Below are 20,467 nucleotides of genomic sequence, written 5' to 3'. Positions count from 1 at the left end.
CTAGTATAATCAGTTGGCATCAAAATATAAAGTAAAAATATGTACATTTTTATATATCAATTCTTACCTGAATAATCTCAGATCTCTTGAGAATGTTCCACAAAGTGGAATTTCTTCCTAAAGTTACAGTGAATGTGGTACAATGTGTACAACTTGTTTAACCAGTGCCTGCTTTTCATTTCCAAGATTTTTCCTTATCTTGAATCAAATGCACAATCCTGACTACCATATCATAATGCACTGGCTTACAGTTTGTATATAAAGTCCAACTCAAGCTTATTTTGGTTTATTGTACATGCTTTATTAAAACGGTACTGGTATTTACAGTATCTGCAGAGTCCCTTCCAAGGCGCTCTCACACACATTCAGACACACCCATACAACATCCATACTACGGCCCCATGCACCCACACCAATGAGATGTGAGGGTCAGACTCCTAAAATTAGGCAGCTGTTGGGGGACAGAGTTGATCTGTTTTTCAATTTTTTTTAAAAGAGAAAAAGCATGAGGGAATGCATTTGGCCATTACAATGCTAATTAAGATTGTGTATATTAACATATGTGGCAGTAACACTGAATATTCCTTTTACATTCTATATACACAGAATGACTTCAAGGTTTTGCAGTCAACAGAATATCCCAACTTCGGTCTCAATGCTGCTTGTAGTGACTTCTGAATTCACATAGGGGCTTTCCCTAAAATAATTCAAGTCTATGTAAGTGAAATAAGGCACAATTAATATTGATTTGATCTAGGGGAAGGGAAGGGATAAAAACTAGTTTCAAATGATCTTACTATTGGGGAATTAGCTTTGACTTAAATCCACTTGAAATCCCTTCTCTTAATTTCTTAGCAATAAAGGTATTTTTCTTTTCCCTGACAAAACCCAAAAAATTTGGGAACTCACATTTTAATGTTTCAGTAACCTAAACTACTCAAATTGATGTGCACCCCCAACCTCTCCTGCCCAAGTCTCTTCCCTCAAAGCTAAAACAAGAACACAGCACATGAATCCCTTGCTGTTTGTGAGATTTGTAGACTTAAGTAGCAAATACATATCTGGTTGTTTTTTGATTTAAAAAAAAAAAAAGGAGGAAGGAAGGGAGGGAAGGAGGGTAGGAGGGAGAGAGGAAGGAAGGAAGGAAAAAGTAACCTTGTGACTTTCTTACTCTTTAAAAAAGTCCCTGTTTCCTCCTTTTCAGGATGACGAAGCCCCACCAGACATTACAAACAACTGCAATAAATGAGTTTGGCAGCATAAATAATGTCTAGTATTCAAATCTTCATAGTGAGACTCATTTAGCTTGTATACAATCTGTTGAATGTTTTTTGCAGCAGGTGAACCAAACCCAAAGATGCTGGACATTCTGTGAAAGGGAGTAACAAGAATTGCAGTTCTGAAGGCCCCTGACTTTGGTTGTTTACAAAGTTCAATCCTGTTTATTGTGATCCTTGGTATCTTCTTCATCTGTATATTCTGATGGTTCTTCCCCTGGTTTTAGGAGTCTGCCTACATAATCATATTTTTCTGAAAAATACATCAAAAGAAAATCAGTAGTGATCAAATTCGTTTCACTATCCCATTACACAGTGGGGAAGGTGTTTCCTTCTTTTAGAATTATATAGAATAGGCTTTGTTCCTATTGCTCACCTTGGCTGGTCTTTGTACTCATGTAAGGCTTGAACAAAAGAAAATGGGATTAAGGAACTTACAAAACTTGGGGGCTGTGCTTTGCAGGAGAGTGTTCCATATATACCAGCTCTTAACCAAAGACATTTCATCAGAATCACTTAGAGCTCATGATAAGGAGATCCAACCAGAAAATATTCTTGGGGAGAAAATGTGACATAGGCTACTACTCTCCAGGAAAATAAACCAAATGAAAAGCAAAGTCATTTGTTATTATTATCCTGTATTCTTTGAGATCTCAGTGTGTGGCTCCAGTCATACCATTATTCTTTCTCCTATCAAACTCTCTTCTTACATCTCTGTTATTACTGCTTGTTTTATGTTACCAGGTATTAATTTAGAACACTGTGGTGTCCAAGGTGATCCATATTTAGTTATTTCTTGGTCAGGAATCTGAACCTAGGTTAAGTGAATTAACTGACAAACCAGGAGGATAAGATAGGAGGACTGCTTCCTACAGTAGAACAGGTTCAAGTGCCAAGAAGCCAGAAGAACCACAAGAAGTGTTTCCAAGGGATGCAGAGGTCACATAAATAGCTATCTGGATTGTCACATAGGAGGTAATAACGGATGCCACGAGGGTATAATAAAGGGGAAAGATATTTTTTCTTTATGGTTTGAGAGTAAGATCAATAAAATCATTTTGGAGTAAATTATAGTATCAATATCCAAAATAAATTTAGTTTTAAATAGAAGCCTATATTTGAAAATACTCTATCTTAATTAAAAAGCCTTATAAGACTAAAGGTGTCACAGTTTTTGTTAAGACTTATAGGTTGTAACAAGTCAACTTTTAAGTATGAATTTTGAAATAATAATATGTAACAATCATTTTCATATTTAGCTTTTTTATCATCAAATAATGATGGTGATGAAAACAGATATCCTTAGGCTCTTAAGGAATGTGAAATAGTATACACTTTCTTTAATATTTCCAAAGAACCCGACAAAATGAAGGTACCTTTAAACTGCATTTCCCATTCTCGAACACTCTCCATTTGTACAGCATTCAAGTCTGAGAGATCATCATATTCATCTTTAAGTGCATCTTTATCTAGGCAAAATGTCGCCAGTCCTCTGGAGGCATCCCTACCAGCAAATATTCCATATGGACCGGCTGGGGGGGGAAAAGAAGAAATTATTGACATTACCTTAACATTATTTTAGAATGCCTCAAAGGAAAAAGTCAAATGAAAGAAACCTCATAATGACTCATATTTGGTACACAGCCTTAATTTTTAAAACATGACAGATACTAAATGGGATAATGAGAAGAAACTTCTTGGAAATCTGCCTGTAGAACAAAGTAATTTTTCTCTGAAATTTAAATACCTCAAAACTTGTATTCAAAGTTGAAGACTGTAACATATTAGGGAGAAGAGGAAACTTAAGCAGTTAGCTTTGGAAGCTGGTTTGTTTGAGGGGAGATAATGCTTCACTGATTGCTGTTAATTAATTGTGGCATCTAAAAATAATCAACAGAACATCCACTAGATAAGCATTTGTTAAAGACTCAAGTCAACTCTGGATCTAAAATATTTTTCTTTCTCTTTTTCAAAGTAGGTCGTATGAAAGCAGAGACTGTATCATCTTTGTACCCCCAGTGACTAGTTCAATGCACAGCACATGCAGATCCTCAACAGGTCTTTGCTGAATGATTGGTTTTATCAGAAATATGACCCATTTTCAAAATAAGTATCACCTGACTACCAGAATATACTCACAATTACCTATATAAACTATGAAGTCATTAAACAATGGTTTTCATTTGTCACAGCTCTTGTGCAACAGGAGATGTGGCTATAAGGAACAGTTTTTATTATTTTTATTTTTGGGGGGGGTAGAGTGTGAGGAGTGGTGGGGGAGGGGGCAGAGGGTGAGAGACAGAGAATCCTAAGCAGGTTCTAAGCTCAGTGCTGAGCCTGATGTGGGGCTTGATCTCACGACCTGAGCCAAAATCAAGAATTGGACGCTTAGCCAACTGAGCCACCCAAGCACCCCAACAGTTCTGAGTGACACAAAATGATTAGCATTTTGTCCAAGGAGTTAGGAACCACCCTCCCTAGGGAGGAATGGCATGATTTTTGTGCTGACAGAAATGAGCCATTCCCAAAGTCTGCGCTTGAGAGCAGCAGTTGTCTTGCTCAGGTCAGTACTCAATGCCTCGCACATGCCTGGCATAAAAGAGAAACATAGTAAATTTCTTCCAAAATATTAGCTGCAATTTCAAATAAGGAGTAACTCTCGATTTTGATCCTTTAAACAGATTCACTTACGGTAAGCAAAATCTCCACCCAAATACATGATAAAAAAGACACTTCAGTTCTTTAAAACATATAATAAACAAAACTGAAACAACCTAATTTTCCCTATCAAGAAACTGGTTAAATTACAGTACATTAATTTAATGGAATAATAGTACATAACTATCAACAAGAATGAAGTATCTCCATATGTATACACAGACAGAAGTTCATAATGGAGTAACTGAAAAGAGCAATTCAGAAGAGTATGTATATATAGCGTGTGATTTGCTTTGAATTAAAAAAATACACATACATGTGTTTGTGTATGTGTGAAAAACATCAGGAAGAATACAGACCAAACACTGAACAGTGGCAATCTTTTCTGGGGAATGGAAGAAAAAATTTTACTTCATATAACTGGTAAAGTCTGGCTATTCAGAAAATTATTATTGTTACTACTACTACTTTTCTTTATTATTATTAATTGAAGTATAGTTGACACATAATGTTGTATATTAGTTTCAGGTGTACAACATAGGGATTTGACAACTCTATACATTATGCTATGCTCACAGCAAGCGTAGCTACCATCTGTTACCATACAGCACTGTTACAATACCATTGACTATATTCCCTATGCTGTACCTTTCACCCATACGATTAATTCATTCCATGACTGGAAGCCTGTATCTCCCACTGCCCTTCACACATTTTGGCAATCCCCTCAACCATCTCCCCTCTGGCAACCATCGGGTTGTTCTCTGTATTTATGGGTCTGTTTCTGATTTTGGTTGTATATTTGTTAAAAAATTATTTTTATAATAAAAATCTTTTGAGAGTTACTTCTGTCTTCATGTTAGGCCGCAGAGCAGATCATAAAGCTTTTCTGTTTAAAATGTTGGTTTAGAAATTAAGTGGTGTCTGGCTGGCTCAGTCAGAAGAGCATGCGACTCTTGATCTCAGGGTCAAGAGTTCGAGCCCCATGTTGGGTGCAGAGATTACTTAAAAAAAGATTTCCAAAATACTAATTTTACAAAATAAAAATTTTTTTTTCCTGAGGCCACAGTTTTCTGTATATGACAAAGGTAATTTAGAGAAAATAATTTTAAAACCAGCATTACTATTATGAGCAACGGAGTGGTAAGAGAGCTTTTAGTCCAGTTAACAAAATAAAATACTTTCTAAGGAGAAGTAAACAAGAAAAAAACCTAGAAATTCCTTAATTTTTAAATGAGTAATGATTATACCCATATTCATATTTGAAAACATTTAGGAAACTGAAGGTTATATGTCCGAAAAGTATCTGTACATTTAAGAGAATTCAAAATCTACTTAAATGGACAATAATCTAAACATTTATGAACATTAATTTGAGTTACAGAAAGCAGTGCAACATAAAGTTCATCAGGTCTAAGAAAGCCATTGTCCGCGAAGTTTAAGGCATGGAACCAGAAGTGTCATTTGCGATAAATTTAAAAAGTAGCATTATTAGGTATTGTACATTAACATGAAAATAAAGGTAATTCTTCCCAGTAAAGTACTTTTTTATCCCTAAGTATTTTCCATATTGCTCCTTAATATTAGGTGACATTCACAATTACCATTTAATGGGTTATATATTTTCTTACTGAATGAATATACCTAAAATTTAATCATTTTCCTATTAGTATACACTTAGGCTACCATTTTAAACTTTTAAATTTGTCTTCTATATAAGAAACTGGGACACTATTTACAAATGGCCAACATTTATAACCTTCAAACTATTGCCCATTCTATCAATTCACCTTGCAAAGGGTATTAACCATTTAAGAGAAAAAATTCAATATTGTTCCTTAAATTGGAATTAATTATTTTAGAGAAGTATTAACTTTGAAAATTAAGCAAGAACAGTCTCTAGGGAAAAGAAAAGTAGTTGTGTTTTTTTTTCTTTTGCATAACTCCACATGCTTTGTGCCAATAGTTGTTTTTCCCCAGATGGAGGCCATAGATAGATAGATAAACAGATAGATAAATTAGAGAGATAGATAGAACTACTATGATTTTTTTTTTTCAAAACAAAGTAATGCTGACAAAACAGTGATGAGTCATACACACAAAAGATAAAATTGATCAGGGCTATAAAAACCTACCAATGTAAAACGATAGTTTTCAACCTTTTAAAGAACTTTCTAGCATGTGACTTTACTCTCTCACAGTCTTGCAAAGGGGAAGGAACAATTTTTGTCCACCTGGTAGGTGAACAGGAGCAGAAACAATTCAGTATCTTGCCTAAAATACCACCAGACTTGGGAAGTACTATCTCTGCTTTTCTACCCCAAACACAAACACAATACACTTGAGAAAACACACAGAGGATCCACAAACGCAAAGATGGAATGACAACCCTGAAAATTGGAGCATTTCATTAATTACAAAATTTCAGGGGAATAGACACTTTGGAATACCTGTTAAATCAAAATGAAAGAGAATTAACAAAAAAGCTGTATACACCGACAGCTTTTCTTATCATTTTGTTATAATATTTACCTCCCTGGCCTGCAAAAGTCAATCTACTTCAGTGTACTTCAGAGTATAAATCATTAAAAACATCTAAACGGTAAAAAGGAGAGAAGAAAAGATGATCATTATAAAAAACAGCAACCAGAAAATCCTCCATATTTGAGTATATTAATTATGTACCAATGCATTCTCTAATAAAATTCTCTGCCAATTTCTCTAAGGAGACCTCAACACTGAATAAATGTAAAAACGAAACTTCATAAAACATGTCCTTTTTTTGGTTTTAGATGGTCGATTTAGTAAGCGTGAACTTGAGTCAACAACCATCCCAATTCTAGGCAAAATGATATTTTATTAACTCTTGAATAGAAAATAATGATTCAGTGATTAATGTACTGCCCCACCCTCTAAATTATATTAAGCTGTTTTCTCCACATTTTAGTATTTCCCTCAGGAAGCATTTAACTTCTGAAAAGGTCTTTTTGGAACAGTTTTCTTTACTTTTTCCCATTAGACCATAAAGAACATTAACAACTAGAATCGGAACTGGACAGATGTGCTCAGAGAAAGGAGGATCTGAGGTCTACATAAAGTACGTTTCTCTGCATTCATAATTCAACCAGAAGCATTATCTGAGAAGCCAGTAATACCTCCCCATTCCACTACCCCCTTATACAACAAACATAAATGTTATGGATTCCAGTATTTTGATAACCATACTTGCCTATCCATAATACTAAAATAACAATTACCCAAGGAAAGCAAATTTTAAGTGGTACTAAGTCTTTTGGTAAGGCCAGCTTATATAAACTGTTATTTTGACTATTAAGGCTCATTTAGACATTAACATTTCAGTAATAGCTAAGGGAATTACATTCTGTTGCTTTATCGAAGACTATAATATAATGCTGATATAAAAGTGGATTTACAATTTCAATAAAATTCTTGCTACAAAAAATGAATAGCAATTATTCAACCAAAGCAGTTTCTCTTAAATATACTTACGTAACAAATGTTCTAAGACATCATTTTAACAAATCTTTTTTTTAAAAGAAGATTTTATTTATTTATTTGAGGGAGCGCATGAGTGGGGGTGGTGGGGAAGGAGGGCAGAGGGACAAGGAGAGGCGGACTCCCTGCTGAGCAGGGAGCCCAATGCAGGCTTAATCAGGTCCCTGGGATCATGACTTAGGCGGAAGGCAGATGCTTAACGACTGAGCCACCAAGGCACCCCAAAGTAAATCTTTCAAAAATATTAAATATATCAAAATGACATTATACTAGAATTCAGATTTCATTAATACTCTTTAAGAGTTAACACAACCTGCGGCACAGATTTTTTTTTTTTTTTAAAGATTTTATTTATTTGACAGAAAGAGAGAGACAGCGAGAGAGGGAACACAAGCCAGGGGGAGTGGGAGAGGGAGAAGCAGGCTTCCCGCCGAGCAGGGAGCCCGATGCGGGGCTCGATCCCAGGACCCAGTGATCATGACCTGAGCCGAAGGCAGACGCTTAACGACTGAGCCACCCAGGCGCCCCACGGCACAGATTTTTAAAATTCAAAATTCAATAAATCTACTAGTTAGTGTATCCTGAAACTGCTTACTTTAATAAAATCAGGTAGAATGAGGTAACATATTTTTTTTTAAAGATTTTATTTATTTATTTGACAGAGAGAGACACAGCGAGAGAGAGAACACAAGCAAGGAGAACAGGAGAGGGAGAGGCAGGTTTCCCGCGGAGCAGGGAGCCCGATGCGGGGCTCGATCCCAGCACCCTGGGATCATGACCTGAGCTGAAGGCAGACACTTAACGACTGAGCCACCCAGCCACCCCTGGGGTAACATATTTTTGAAAAGGCAAAACATATGGTCACTGTAAGAAAATATTTTAAAGAGTAATTTAATGAACAGAAAATTCCAGGAGGAAATAAAATATGTAAAATATGTTCACAGATAATTCTGCGATTATTAGGATGACTGTGTAGCTACATTAGTATTTATGAAGAGGAGAAAATTCCAGAATGAAAAGTTCAGTTATTTCCATGGTCAAAAAACCATAGCTCTCAGGGACAAACTATAATCCATTAAAGTTTATAAACAGCCTAGTTTTCTGGCCTGTTTTGACAATAGTCTTTTGTGATTATTAAAACAACTTAAAAAAAAAACTAACTATACTTGGTATTGGAGTAATTTATTCCAATAAGATCACAGTGGGTCTTGGAATAAATGAAGCAATAATGTAAAAGTGATTAAAAGAAATCCAAGTAATAAATATTATTTTTTTTATATTTAGATTTAGGAAGTCCCAAGACTTTTAGAGAGAAGGTAGTGTGGTCAAAATGAAAGAATACTCCTCAAGAAGCCAAGATACCTGGGTTCTAGAGGCTTCAACCAACATTTAACAATGGGCAAATCTTAGAGGCGTTGGTATAAAATGGGGAAAGTATCTATCTAGTTTGGCCCTAACTTTAGGCAAGTAAAATACTTGCCCCAACTCACTCTTGTTTCTGAAATTCAAAGTAGAAAGCTGTCAGCAATACTGTGGTTTCAGCTCAGTGGCCTTGGCCCCAGGGCTTATGGCTACGGTGGGGACCAGGAAGACTGAAAAATTAAAATCCCAGGCCTGTGCCAGATGTGGGAGTGGGGACTGAGTTTACAAGCCACCAGAGAATGAGAATTCTAAGGTGAAGAAATAGCATGGACTTGCTCTTTTCCTCCCCAGCTGCTTGAAGCTTGGCTACCATCATGAACAACACAGTAACTATCTAGACCAGGAAGTTCATGACCAACCGACTACTTTGGTGGAAACAGATGGTCATTGATGTCCTTCACCCCAGAAAGGCAAAAGTATTTGGGAAAAAATAGCCAAAATGTACAAGACCACACCACATGTCATAATTGTATTTGGATTCGGAACACATCTTAGTGGTGGCAAGACAACGGCTTTGGCATGATTTATGATTCCCTGGATTATGCAACAACAAAAAAATGAACCCCAAACACAGACTGGCAAGACATGGCTGGTATGAGAAGAAAAAGACATCAAGAAAACAGTGAAAGGAACACAAGAACAGAATGAAGAAAGTCAGGGGGACTGCAAAAGCCAATGTTGGTGCTGGCAAAAAGTGAGCAGGAGATTGGACAACAGAAGGAGTAAAGATGCTGCAGTGGCTTTATCTGTGGTGATTGTGCAGATTTTTGATGAGAGGATTAATAAACTAAGAATGTTAATGTGATAGAAAAAGAAATATCATGGACTTAAATATCTATTGGAATTTAGAGAATAAAGGTAATACTGCAAGTGTTGGGGGAAAAATTATTCTATAAATAGTTGGAGTAATTAAATAATTTCTGTAAAAATCCTTATTTCACATCTTAAATTCCAAAAGGAACTAAAAAACCCAAACCATAAAAGTATTCTAAAAAAACTACATATTTTTTTAAAGATTTTATTTGACAGAGAGAGAGAGAGACAGTGAGAGGGGGAACACAAGCAGGGGGAGTGGGAGAGGGAGAAGCAGGCCTCCCGCGGAGCAGGGAGCCTGATGTGGGGCTCAATCCCAGGACCCTGGGATCATGACCTGAGCCGAAGGTAGACGCTTAACGACTGAGCCACCCAGGTGCTCCAAAAACTATGTATTTAAAAAAAATAATCTTTTTAGTGCAAAAAGCCTTTAAGTAACTTATGATAGAAAATTCAGCAGCCATAAAAAGAAGAAATTTGAATACATAAAACCAAAAATTTCTGTGTGGTTTACAAAAACACCATAAATAAAGTAAAAAGACAAATAAACTAGGAAAAATATTTGAAGCTAAGGTTGATTCACTTTTTGAAGAACACCTAAAATCTCTAAGACCAATACCATGATTGAAAAACTGTGGCAAAGAATGTATGAATGGGGTGCCTGGGTGGCTCAGTCGTTAAGCATCTGCCTTCGGCTCAGGTCATGATCCCAGGGTGCTGGGATCGAGCCCCGCATCGGGCTCCCGGCTCGGCGGGAAGCCTGCTTCTCCCTCTCCCACTCCCCCTGCTTGTGTTCCTGTTCTCGCTATCTCTCTCTCTGTCAAATAAATAAATAAAATCTTAAAAAAAAAATGTATGAACAGATAATTTATAGGAAAGGAAACATAAATGACTCAAAATTCAGAAGGTGTCCAACCTCACTAAAAAGAGAAATATTTGTAAATTAAAACAATATTGCGATACCATTTTAAATTCTCAGACTGACAAAGACCAAGAAGTTTAATACCACATTTTTGGCAAAGGGGTGAAAAATAGGCATTTTCATGAAGTGTAAATTGGTCCAATTTCTCTGGAGGGCAATTCAAAAATAAGTACTCAAATTAAAAAATGTCCCATACCCTAAGAATCCGTGATTTTACTTCTGGGAATTTATAAGTTTATTCACATGTGTAAAATATTCATGTACATGAATATTTACAGCAGCACTAAGTATTAATAAGAGATTGGAAACAAATGTTTGTTAATAGTGGACTGTTAAATTATGATATATTTATGTAATAGAATATGCATATATTCAAAAGAATAAGATGACTCTTTTTATGCTGAGATAAAAGGCTCTCCAGATATTAAAGGCTTGTACAATATGCAACAATATGTGTGTTTGTGTGTGTGTGTGTGTGTGTGTGTGTGTGTCTGTGGAGGGAGTACATAGGGAGTACATATCCACATGCTTATACTTACAGGTAATAGCTCTGGAACAATACCCAGATTGGTTCCTCACTTCTAGGAAGCGGGACATCATAACTGGGTAACTTTTCACAATATATGCTTTAAAATATTCTATTCTGAATATGTATTATCTAATAAAAATATAGTTTTTTTTTTTTTAAACTTCCATGAGCCCCTATTTAGAAATAAATCTAAGCTACTCTACAGGAAGACTTCTAAAACCCACGGTTTAAGGAACAGCATAGAAAAAAAAATCCCCAAGAAACAAAAAGACTGTAATTGCTGAAGATATGTTTTTGTAGTAAAAATTATAAACTACATGAAGAAACAAACCACCATGAAGTGAGTACATATAACATATGAGAACTGGCATCCTCAGAATAACACAAGCAGATTAAAGAACTATAGTATGTTTGCTTAAAATTTTTAAGTAATTAAGAGATGGAACATTAAGGAAAGACTAAGAGACATGAAGGATAGAATGAAAAGCTAATGTGTATCTATTAGAAGACAATGGGGGAGGCAATAATTGAAGAGGTAATGGGTTCAAATTTTCTAAAATAAATGGATGACACACATCCTCAAAATTTAGTAGAGTCTGGCACAGGTTAAAAAAAATCAAATCCCCACCTTTGATGGGGATTTGATCCTCAAATCAAATCCTAGTAAAAGAGCAAAACTCCAGACAAAGGGAAAAACAGATTAATCGAAGGAATGAAAATAAACCAAAAGCAGACTTGAAGAGAAGTAGAAGACAGTGGCATAATACTATTGAAGATCTAAAGGTAAAACAATCAGCCTACAATTTTATATCCAAAACCTATACTATTATTCCTGCATAAGGGCATATAGAGACAGAATTTTTTTGTGTCACTGAAAAAACTACAGGACATACCTTACTAAAATAAGAGCTGAACCCTGAGCAAAGGAATGAGATGCAAGAAATGACAGTGAATAAAGAAAATGGTTAACTATGTTGGTAAATTTAAATGAGGCTGACAATAAAAAAAGGTAATACTTTAATCAATTTGGGGGAGGAATTTGAAAAAATACAGTAGAACTACAAGTCTAATAGTAATACCATAGAAAATAAGGGTGAAGGAAGGATTAAAGGCTTTCTAAACCAGGGCCACAACATATGGCTGTATACTACACAACCCAAGGGACACCATCCACATTTGTGTACATGGTAGTTTTGTATATTTATTAAGAAATAGTCTCTCAAATGACAGTAAAGAGTCTTAAAGAAGAGTTTTTCTAATTCACACAGATAGGTTTGGCTAACATTCCTATATTCTTCAGAAGAATAGTGTCTTCTATAGCAAAAACTTAAAGGATATCACTAAAAGAATGTTAATAGAATATATCCAAATAAGTATATCCAAATAGAATATATCCAAATAAGTAGGGAGAAAAAATGGAAGAATTAAAAAAAAATTAATCTGAGAAGGAAAAAGGTAGGAAAAAGAAGCAAAGAAAAGTATGACAAAGATAAATTACTAAATAAGAAGGTAGAAATATATCTAAATATATTAGTAACGTGAAAACATATAAACTGATTAAGCTGTTAAAAGACAGTGTTGAGGGGCACCTGGGTGGCTCAGTCAGTTAACGCCTGCCTTTGCCTTCCACTTGGGTCATGATCCCAGGGCCCTGGGATGGAGCCCCAAGTCTGAGTCCAGCTCCCTGCTCAGTGGGGAGTATGCTTCTCCCTCTCTGCCCCACCACCCCTCCCCTTCATGCTCTCTCTCAAATAAATAAATAAAATCTTAAAAAGAAAAGTGTTGATACTAGATTCAATTAAAAAAATCTAGCTATATTATAAAGGAATAATAAAACATACCACAGATCAGTGGAAAACAGAGTGGAAAAAGAATCACTGAGGTAATACTAACCAAACAAAGGCTGAAGTCAAATCTCAGAATCAGTAAAGGTTAAGGATGTTTCTTTCTCTGCTGATTAACACAATATGATCAGTTCTAGATCTAGTGCTAGATGGCATCAGAACATTCTCACACCCAATCTTTGTATGGCTGACTCCTTCAGGTTTTTGCTTAAATATCAACCCCCTTTTCTTGATAAACTAACATAAATAAAGTATCTTTCTTAACCATCTATTCTAAAGTCCTTTGTTACCCTCTATTACATATCCTATTTATTTCTTTCACTGAATATTTAATTACAAATTATAATTATATGCTGAATGCTTACTTATTATCTGTTTTCCCAAATATACTATAAACTCTACACAGGTAGGAACCCATCTGTTTTGAAAACTCAGTTAACTCATTTTTCACAACATCTTATTTAAGCAACAGTGTAATGAAATCCAGGGAACTCCTTCTCAGTATTTAAAATGGAGATGAAGTCCTATATTAGTGATCTTGAGACAGGATGCAGGTTCTAAGGGTACAGCAGTTATTTAGTCATGTCTAACATGGGTACAGAGGGGAGGAGAGATCTTGGTCACAGATTCTTAAAAGAATTTGAATAGCTAACTCCAGATGTTACTAAATCTATTTTCTTCCAGCATGCATAACATAGTCTGGTTTCATATATACTTTCAGCTATCCTTTAATACTTAGCATTAGCATTTAACACAAATACAATTCCCTCAAAGATTAAAAACAATTGAATGAGCTGAATTCAGAGTATTATAGAAATAACTAGTATAAATTTGAGCAGAGTATCAAAACTCATCAGAAAACGCAGCTGATCCTTTTATTTTACTGAAAGGTAATGGGTGTGTATGGCCATCAGCCCAAACAGACCCAGTTGGCCTCGAAGCAAGTAGCTGAGTAGTGTCAATAGGATATCCATAAAGGAAGAGGTCAGGTTGGGCCTAGTCTATATGTTGCAACTCTTGCTTCAACTGCAATTTTGCAAACTATACATAAAAGTTAACATCGCGAAGATAAAGTTATAAAAAGGAGGAAAAACACTTGAAAGGTATATGTGCTCCGTTCCTCATCCTCCTAGATATTAGGCATCTCATGGGGTACCTCTTTTATATATGACTTTTTCTTTTCCAGTAGAATTCAAAAGGTAAGTTGGAGAAAACACCGCTTCGGTCTGTGTCAAAGAATATGCTACATGGAATAAAGGGGAAGCAACAGATTTAAATTTCAGAAACACAGGATAAACTATTAGAAAGGTCAACTGTATAATTTCTTGCCATTCTAAAGAATAAATAAAAACACTATTTTGGTAGAATTTCATTGTAGTAATATTAAATTAAGTTACTTAAAATTCTACTATCTGTTCCAGTCTTCCTACTCTGTTATGACTCTAGAAACATACGAAATTATATTTTGTAGTGCTACAATGGGAAGGGATGGCCTGTAAAGCCAGTTAGACTGTGTTTGATTTCTAGTTTTGCCACTGAGTATGTGATTTTGAGCAAAACCTGAGTTTCAGTTTCCACATTTGTAAAATGGGAACATTACTTACCTCCAAGGGCTGTTTGAAAATGAAATGAGATAATAAGCTAATAAATGGAGTTTGCTCCTCCTCCTACCTTGACCTATAGAATCAATGCTGTTGAACAGAACTCTTTGGGAAGATGGAAATACTCTATAAAGTGCACTAACATGGTAGCCATGTAGCTACTGAGCAGTGGAAATGTGGCTAGTGTGATGGAGGGACTCAATTTTAACTATATTTAATTGTAACTAACTTAAAATTAAAAAGCCACATGCGGCTTATGGCTACCATACTAGACAGCACAACATACAGCCATGAAAGCATGTCTGAGGCTTTAAATCCTTATGGGAACCAGAAGAGGGTATAAAAACAACAGTAAGATTCTCCAGAAGTTTATCCCAGAACATAGTTTACCTGAAGTATAGATAGGCTTTGTGGTTAAATATATCTGGATTTGAACACCATGTCTGTATGACCCAAGGCAATTTACCCAAAATACCTACACTTCAGACTTCCCATCTGAGGGCAGAAATACTTACTAACCTCACTGAGGCATTGTGGCGATGACAAATTAATGGATCTGATGTAGTAGGTGCTTAACAAATCTTATTTCCTTTCTCCTCCCATACTCATTGTTTCTTATATGACCACTTTCCTCACATGCTGGCCAAGTGCCTGAAGTGTTACTAAATTTAATGATGACAAATGTAGTTAATGCCAACTGTTTGCCAACATGTGTTTACTCCACTAAATAGTCAATATTTAATATTTTAAGAACCTGAACTTTAAAAGTGACTAAGAAAACAGTATCTTCAACATAGGAAAAAAACCTCACAAAAAAATTTTTAATTGCAAGACCAATACTGGGAAATGGGAGTAGATATTGGCTAGGCATAGAAACGAGGTTTTCTGGCTTCTTACCTCATTCTTTCAAGCTACTAAGATTGTCAGGCTAAGATCATTGCTTCTGAATTATTCTGTTACAAAGTGCTCAACTGACTTGAGGATGAAGATAAAAATTAAAACCCAAACTGAACTTGTATCTGTTTCATAGTCAGAAATTTGGCTTCAAGACTTCTGGAAAAACTGTTACATCTCCTATGAATGTGAAATATCAACATATTCCAAGCCCACAGATGATCTGGCCACTTTCAAGTTCCTTTCCATAATATAACATTCCAAACATCTGTACTAGGTTGATCAATAAATACTTAGAAAATAACTAATTACCCCTAGGCTGTTCATCAGGACCTGGGAATTGGTGGAAGCCAACCTAAAACTGACTTCTCCCAAAAAAAAGAAAAATAAATAAAACTGACTTCTCCCTTGTTATCTGAGAAGCCTCCTCAATGCCCAAGCCACATGAAGGCTATCTACATCACATCTATGACTCTCATCTTAATTTTTAATTTCTGTTGCAGAACATTTGCCACTGGAGGCTGCTAAACTGTGTCTACAACAGCCTTTCCTGGCTATTCCCAGATAGTGGCAAGGCATAATGTGTGAGGACTAATATGCTTCTTTGCACTAATACTTTTGTTTGTTTCATTGTCGGTTTAGATAGGGGCTACAAAAGCAGATCTTTTAGTCAGGTAAGTGCTATATTAAAAATCTAAACCTGTACACAATTTTTAATTTCTGTACATACATTTTAATATCAATGAGGAAGAAACTTCAGGTACAAAATACTGTATAAATCCTTGATTTGAAAAAATTAACTATTTAATTCGGTCTGTCCATTTAATTACTGTACTTTGGCCCTACTCCCTGTTCTCCTGTCCCATATACTTTAAACAAAAAAAGTATTAACCGTTTCAGCGGAGTTAAGTAGGTAGACATCTGCTTTTCATATTTATACAACCAGAAGCACTATCTAAGACTTGCTTAAACTGAATATAGATCTACACACAAAAATACAAGCAACTAAGAAATAGTCCAACACATAAAATCTCCAATTACTTATCTCTATTCCACTTAACAGCAAACCAAAGCACTTCTAAAATATATTCCAACCACCGAGCACTGAAATCAGAGATACATATTTGCAAGTGCCAATAAATCTCATGTACTAACAGATTAAATCAAGAAGAAAACCAATTTTTCTAGACTTGCCAACCCCCTTGACTTTAAGGCTTGGATGTACTCTTTCGAACACCAGGTCACTCTAGGTCCCTAATTTTATTATTTATTTTTTATTGTAGTCACTTTTTTTAAGCTTAGAATTAATTACTACATAATCAAGATGTACGTTACTCAATTTTATTGTATACCAGCAGGTTCCATGAGTCTGAAGTTTATTAGCATAATCTGAAATGTATGCTATAACTACATTGTCAAGGAAGGGTTTCTAACCCAACTACCCTACACACACGGTTCTCTGAAAGCAAAGTTCTAAAAATCTTTAACTTGCAGAACTGGTGCACTGGGGTGTGGATTTATGGCTCTTTTAAGTTTTTTCTGCTCAGTGAAAACACAGTAAGTCATTATCAACGTGTATTTGAATACTTGCCTTCCTACTATCAAAAAAAAAAAAAGGGGAAAAGAAAGAAACCAGACAGGCCCGCCTGCTGGGTAGTTGAGCTCCACCCCCAAAACTCAGGGAGACCATCCTTGCCAGTCTTTATTAAGATCTACATTCTGGTCTGTCCTCATCCTACATACATTGTTAATCTTAGAAAGCATCTCCATACTAAAACTGGTTTAAAAAAAGAGTCTGAGGTGTTGCTCATATGCCCAGACTTCACAAGCTAAACGGTGGGGACTTGGAACTACGTGTACCTAAACGTGGCCTTATGAGGAATAGGAGAGAGAAAAGGGAGATCAGTGGCAAAATAGAGTAAAGAAGGGAAAGCTGTGAATTACCTGGCCTACAACTCTGGGTCCCTACTTTAGATATCTCCCGTCCCTCCTGCCCCCACCCATCCCAGGAATCAGAAAGCTCAGGGAAGGCTGTGGGCCAACGCGACGGGCGACAACTGAAAGGATTTTGAAAAATTCTGCACAAGAAAAAGCTTCGTGGAGGAACGGGATGGTAGAAAGATGAAAGCTGAGAGCTGGTTCCTGGGGCGACACTGAAACCCGGACTTCGGGGGTAAAAAGGTGGAGGTGCCCGCGGCTGGGGGTGTGTGTAGGGCGGGCCGTCCCAGGTGCAGCAGCCACGGCGCAGGGGTCCAGACGTCGAGAAGGCTCGGAAACTAACCCAGTGCCCAGGGGCCTCCCCATCAGAAGGGGGTCGCACCTGAGCTGCAGGAGGTCCTCCCCCGCCCCTTCCAACTCCTCCTCACCCGGGCCGTAGAACTTGCTGCCTTTGGTCACGTCGAAGACTTTCCCATTGACCGCGAGCAGGATGCGCGGGGTGCGGGACCCGTCGTACTGGCGCAGCTGCTCCAAGCTGAAGTCCCGCTTCTTCATGCGAGGCAGTGAGGCAGCGGGACTCTCCTCGCCCGCTCCGGCCCCGGCGCCCAGACCCCGCCGCCCCCAGCGCACCCACAGCCGGTAGGCCCCCAGCAGCACCAGCGCCACCAGCGCCACGTTCAGCAGCATCTCCCCGCCCCCCGTCAAAAGCGCCAACGCTGCTGCCGCCCAGCCGCCCCCTTCTGTTGCCGCTCCCGCGCCGCTGGGGCTCTCGCTGCTGCCGTCGCTGCTGCTCTCACTGCCACTCCCCAGGGTGCCTAGCTTCACGTCCCCATCACCCGCCGCCATCACTGCCCGCCAGCGCCTTCCTCCTCCTCTCCGCCCCCTGCCCTCCCCAACCCCACGGCCAACCCCGCCCATCTGGGGGCCTCCCAGCCAATAACATGAGGAGAGGGGGCGGGGTCAAGCCTGCTCTCCATTGGGTGTTGACGGGGTAACGATGTCTTGGATCTCTCCCTCCTCCTCCCTTCTTTAGCAGGCCGCGCTCGCGTGCGACGCCCCGCCCACCTCGCCCCACACTTCCCTGCTTTCGCTCCTCGCCTGCGCTTGCTGAAGTAGAAGAGGGGGGCGGGCCTGAAGAAAAGATGCAGCGCCGGCCGCGCGCGCGCAAAGGCCGGGTGAGACGACAGCGCGTGCGCGGGATCCGGAGCGCCACGCGCTCTCCTTCCCTTTGCACCCCTTCTGGGAGGCAGGCTCCGCCCGGTCCCTTGCTATGCGCGTGCGCCGCGGAATCGCTGCCCTTCCCAGGCCGGGGTTCGCGTCCACGAACTCCCGCCTCTTCGCTGTCGCTCAGCACGGGGACTTCACGTGCGCCGAGGCCGCCTCGGAGGCGGGGTCTGGTTGGGTCGCCTTTTCGAGGGCGCAGGTTGGTGGCTTGTGGGAGGCCACGACACAGTTTTAATTGTTGGCGCAAACTATTGAGGGGCGTCTCTTTTTCACCCGGGTGCCGTTGCGCTTGTCCGGAAGCCTGGAGCGTGGGCGCGCCGACAAAGCTACCGCCCCAAAGTTTTGGCAACCGGCTGGAGTCTTTCTGGCACAGGATGAGTGCACGGAGGGCTCGCCGGGGTTATTTGGCATCCGGAATCTACTTGCTGTCTGCGCTGGCATCGAGCAGCCGCTTCCCGGGTGGTTTTGGTCACGGCTGCTCTTGTAGAATTTTTTTCAGGTTTTAGACTAAAGGTGTTATTCCTTAAATCATAGTCTGTGGCGGTAGGGAAGTTGATAGAATGAAGTGGTCCTTCTGTTCTCTCATTCAGCTTTATTTACAGCTTTCTTTTATCTCCTTAGGTCTTCGTCTTTTTTAGACTCCCAGGTCCTTAAAAAATCTGGCGTTAATGTCACCCCTGAAGCCTCATTCTGGGCCCTTCACTTAAAGCACTCAACTCGTTTGACTTGCTCCTTCCTGCCCTAGTCTGTTTTCTTTGTTGTCAGTGAGTTCCCTCACACCCACCTCAAGAACAACCCTGTTGTGAACTACTGGTGTGATGAGTGAATGAAGGTATATTAAGGGAGTAACGGTTTCGTTTTAATCTTGAGGAACCGGTGCGATGGAGGAGAGACATGGGCAAGCAATGGGAGCATGTGATATGGACCAAAGTACTTATTAGGGAAACGGCAAGTGGTCCTTTTAAGCTTTAAGTAGTCAGGAGGACCAAAGTCTGGAAAACTAGGTTGGTAGTCTTTAGTCAACGGATAGGCTTGGACTTAATACTCCCCGTTTTGGAGGAGCCATTGAAGATTTTACAGCGGCAAATGACAGGATCAAAACTTTTCTAGAGAGATTATCTACCAGGGATATTAAGGATGGGAGTTAGAAAAGAATGGAAAACAAGTTAGTAGGCTACGGTATTTGTGCAAGAAATGAGGAAACTTAGAACTAAGTGGCATTAGAGCAGGGGTCTGCAAGCTTTTCTATAAAGGGCCAAACGTTAATATTTTAGGCACTGTCTTTCATAATTAGTCATCTGTCTTATAATAAGGAAGCGACCATAGAAGATACTTAAAGGAATGAGCATGATTGTATTCCAATAAAACTTATTTATGGACACTGAAATTTTAGGTATCATGAAATACTGATTTTTTTCAATCATTTAAACATGTAAAAAACCATTTTTTTTGTTTTGTTTTAATCTCCAGGGGTGTAAAAAGAGTCTACAGGCCATAGTTTGCTCACCCTTGCTTTAAAGGTACTTTCTTGAGGCAGAGTGAACAGCATTTAGTTGGGAAAAGTAAGTGACCATATAATCTAGCCTCCAATCTAGAATACTCCTAGAACTGAAAGGGGGCACTATATACTGGGAGAACAGGATTAAAATTAGATTGTCCCAGGCAAATCTGAGTGAGTAGTCATCCCGAGGTTAATGGTTAGAAGCCAAAACTGCTTTAGGACTTGGTAACAGGAAATGCCAATGATGGAAACAGGATGATTGGGAAGAAATTGGTTTTTGGGAGAAATTGGATGCTTGTAGCAGTACCAGGTGTCATACAGTTGGGAT

General features: G+C 38.4%; 1 protein-coding gene across 1 annotated transcript; it reads right to left on the bottom strand.

Moving 5' to 3' along the window:
- Positions 1–276: 276 nt before the first annotated feature.
- Positions 277–18,346, bottom strand: PGRMC2 (progesterone receptor membrane component 2). Its single transcript, XM_028102290.2, has 3 exons — positions 17,843–18,346; positions 2,654–2,809; positions 277–1,530 (listed from the first exon to the last, which is right to left on the bottom strand). Exons 1-3 carry the CDS (start codon positions 18,330–18,332, stop codon positions 1,433–1,435), a joined length of 744 nt encoding a protein of 247 aa, XP_027958091.2. The 5' UTR covers positions 18,333–18,346; the 3' UTR covers positions 277–1,432.
- Between the last annotated feature and the right edge of the window lie 2,121 nt (positions 18,347–20,467).

The sequence above is a fragment of the Eumetopias jubatus genome, unplaced genomic scaffold (genome assembly GCF_037043125.1).
Source record: "Eumetopias jubatus isolate StellerSeaLion01/CBP00866 unplaced genomic scaffold, mEumJub1_p1.0 scaffold_2, whole genome shotgun sequence".
In the NCBI taxonomy this organism is placed as follows: Eukaryota; Metazoa; Chordata; class Mammalia; order Carnivora; family Otariidae; genus Eumetopias; species Eumetopias jubatus.
Note: the sequence above shows the minus strand (reverse complement) of the source record. Positions and strands in the feature narration are given on the sequence as shown.

What these genes read in the sequence shown, in the direction of transcription:
- PGRMC2 (XM_028102290.2), bottom strand. Translation starts at nt 18,332, where the DNA reads ATGGGCGGGGTTGGCCGTGGGGTTGGGGAGGGCAGGGGGCGGAGAGGA. An exon ending in CAGCAAGTTCTACGGCCCGG is followed by an intron (nt 2,810 to 17,842) that starts GTGAGGAGGAGT and finishes TTCCCCCCCCAG; the next exon opens with CCGGTCCATATGGAATATTT. An exon ending in ATGGGAAATGCAGTTTAAAG is followed by an intron (nt 1,531 to 2,653) that starts GTACCTTCATTT and finishes TGTATTTTTCAG; the next exon opens with AAAAATATGATTATGTAGGC.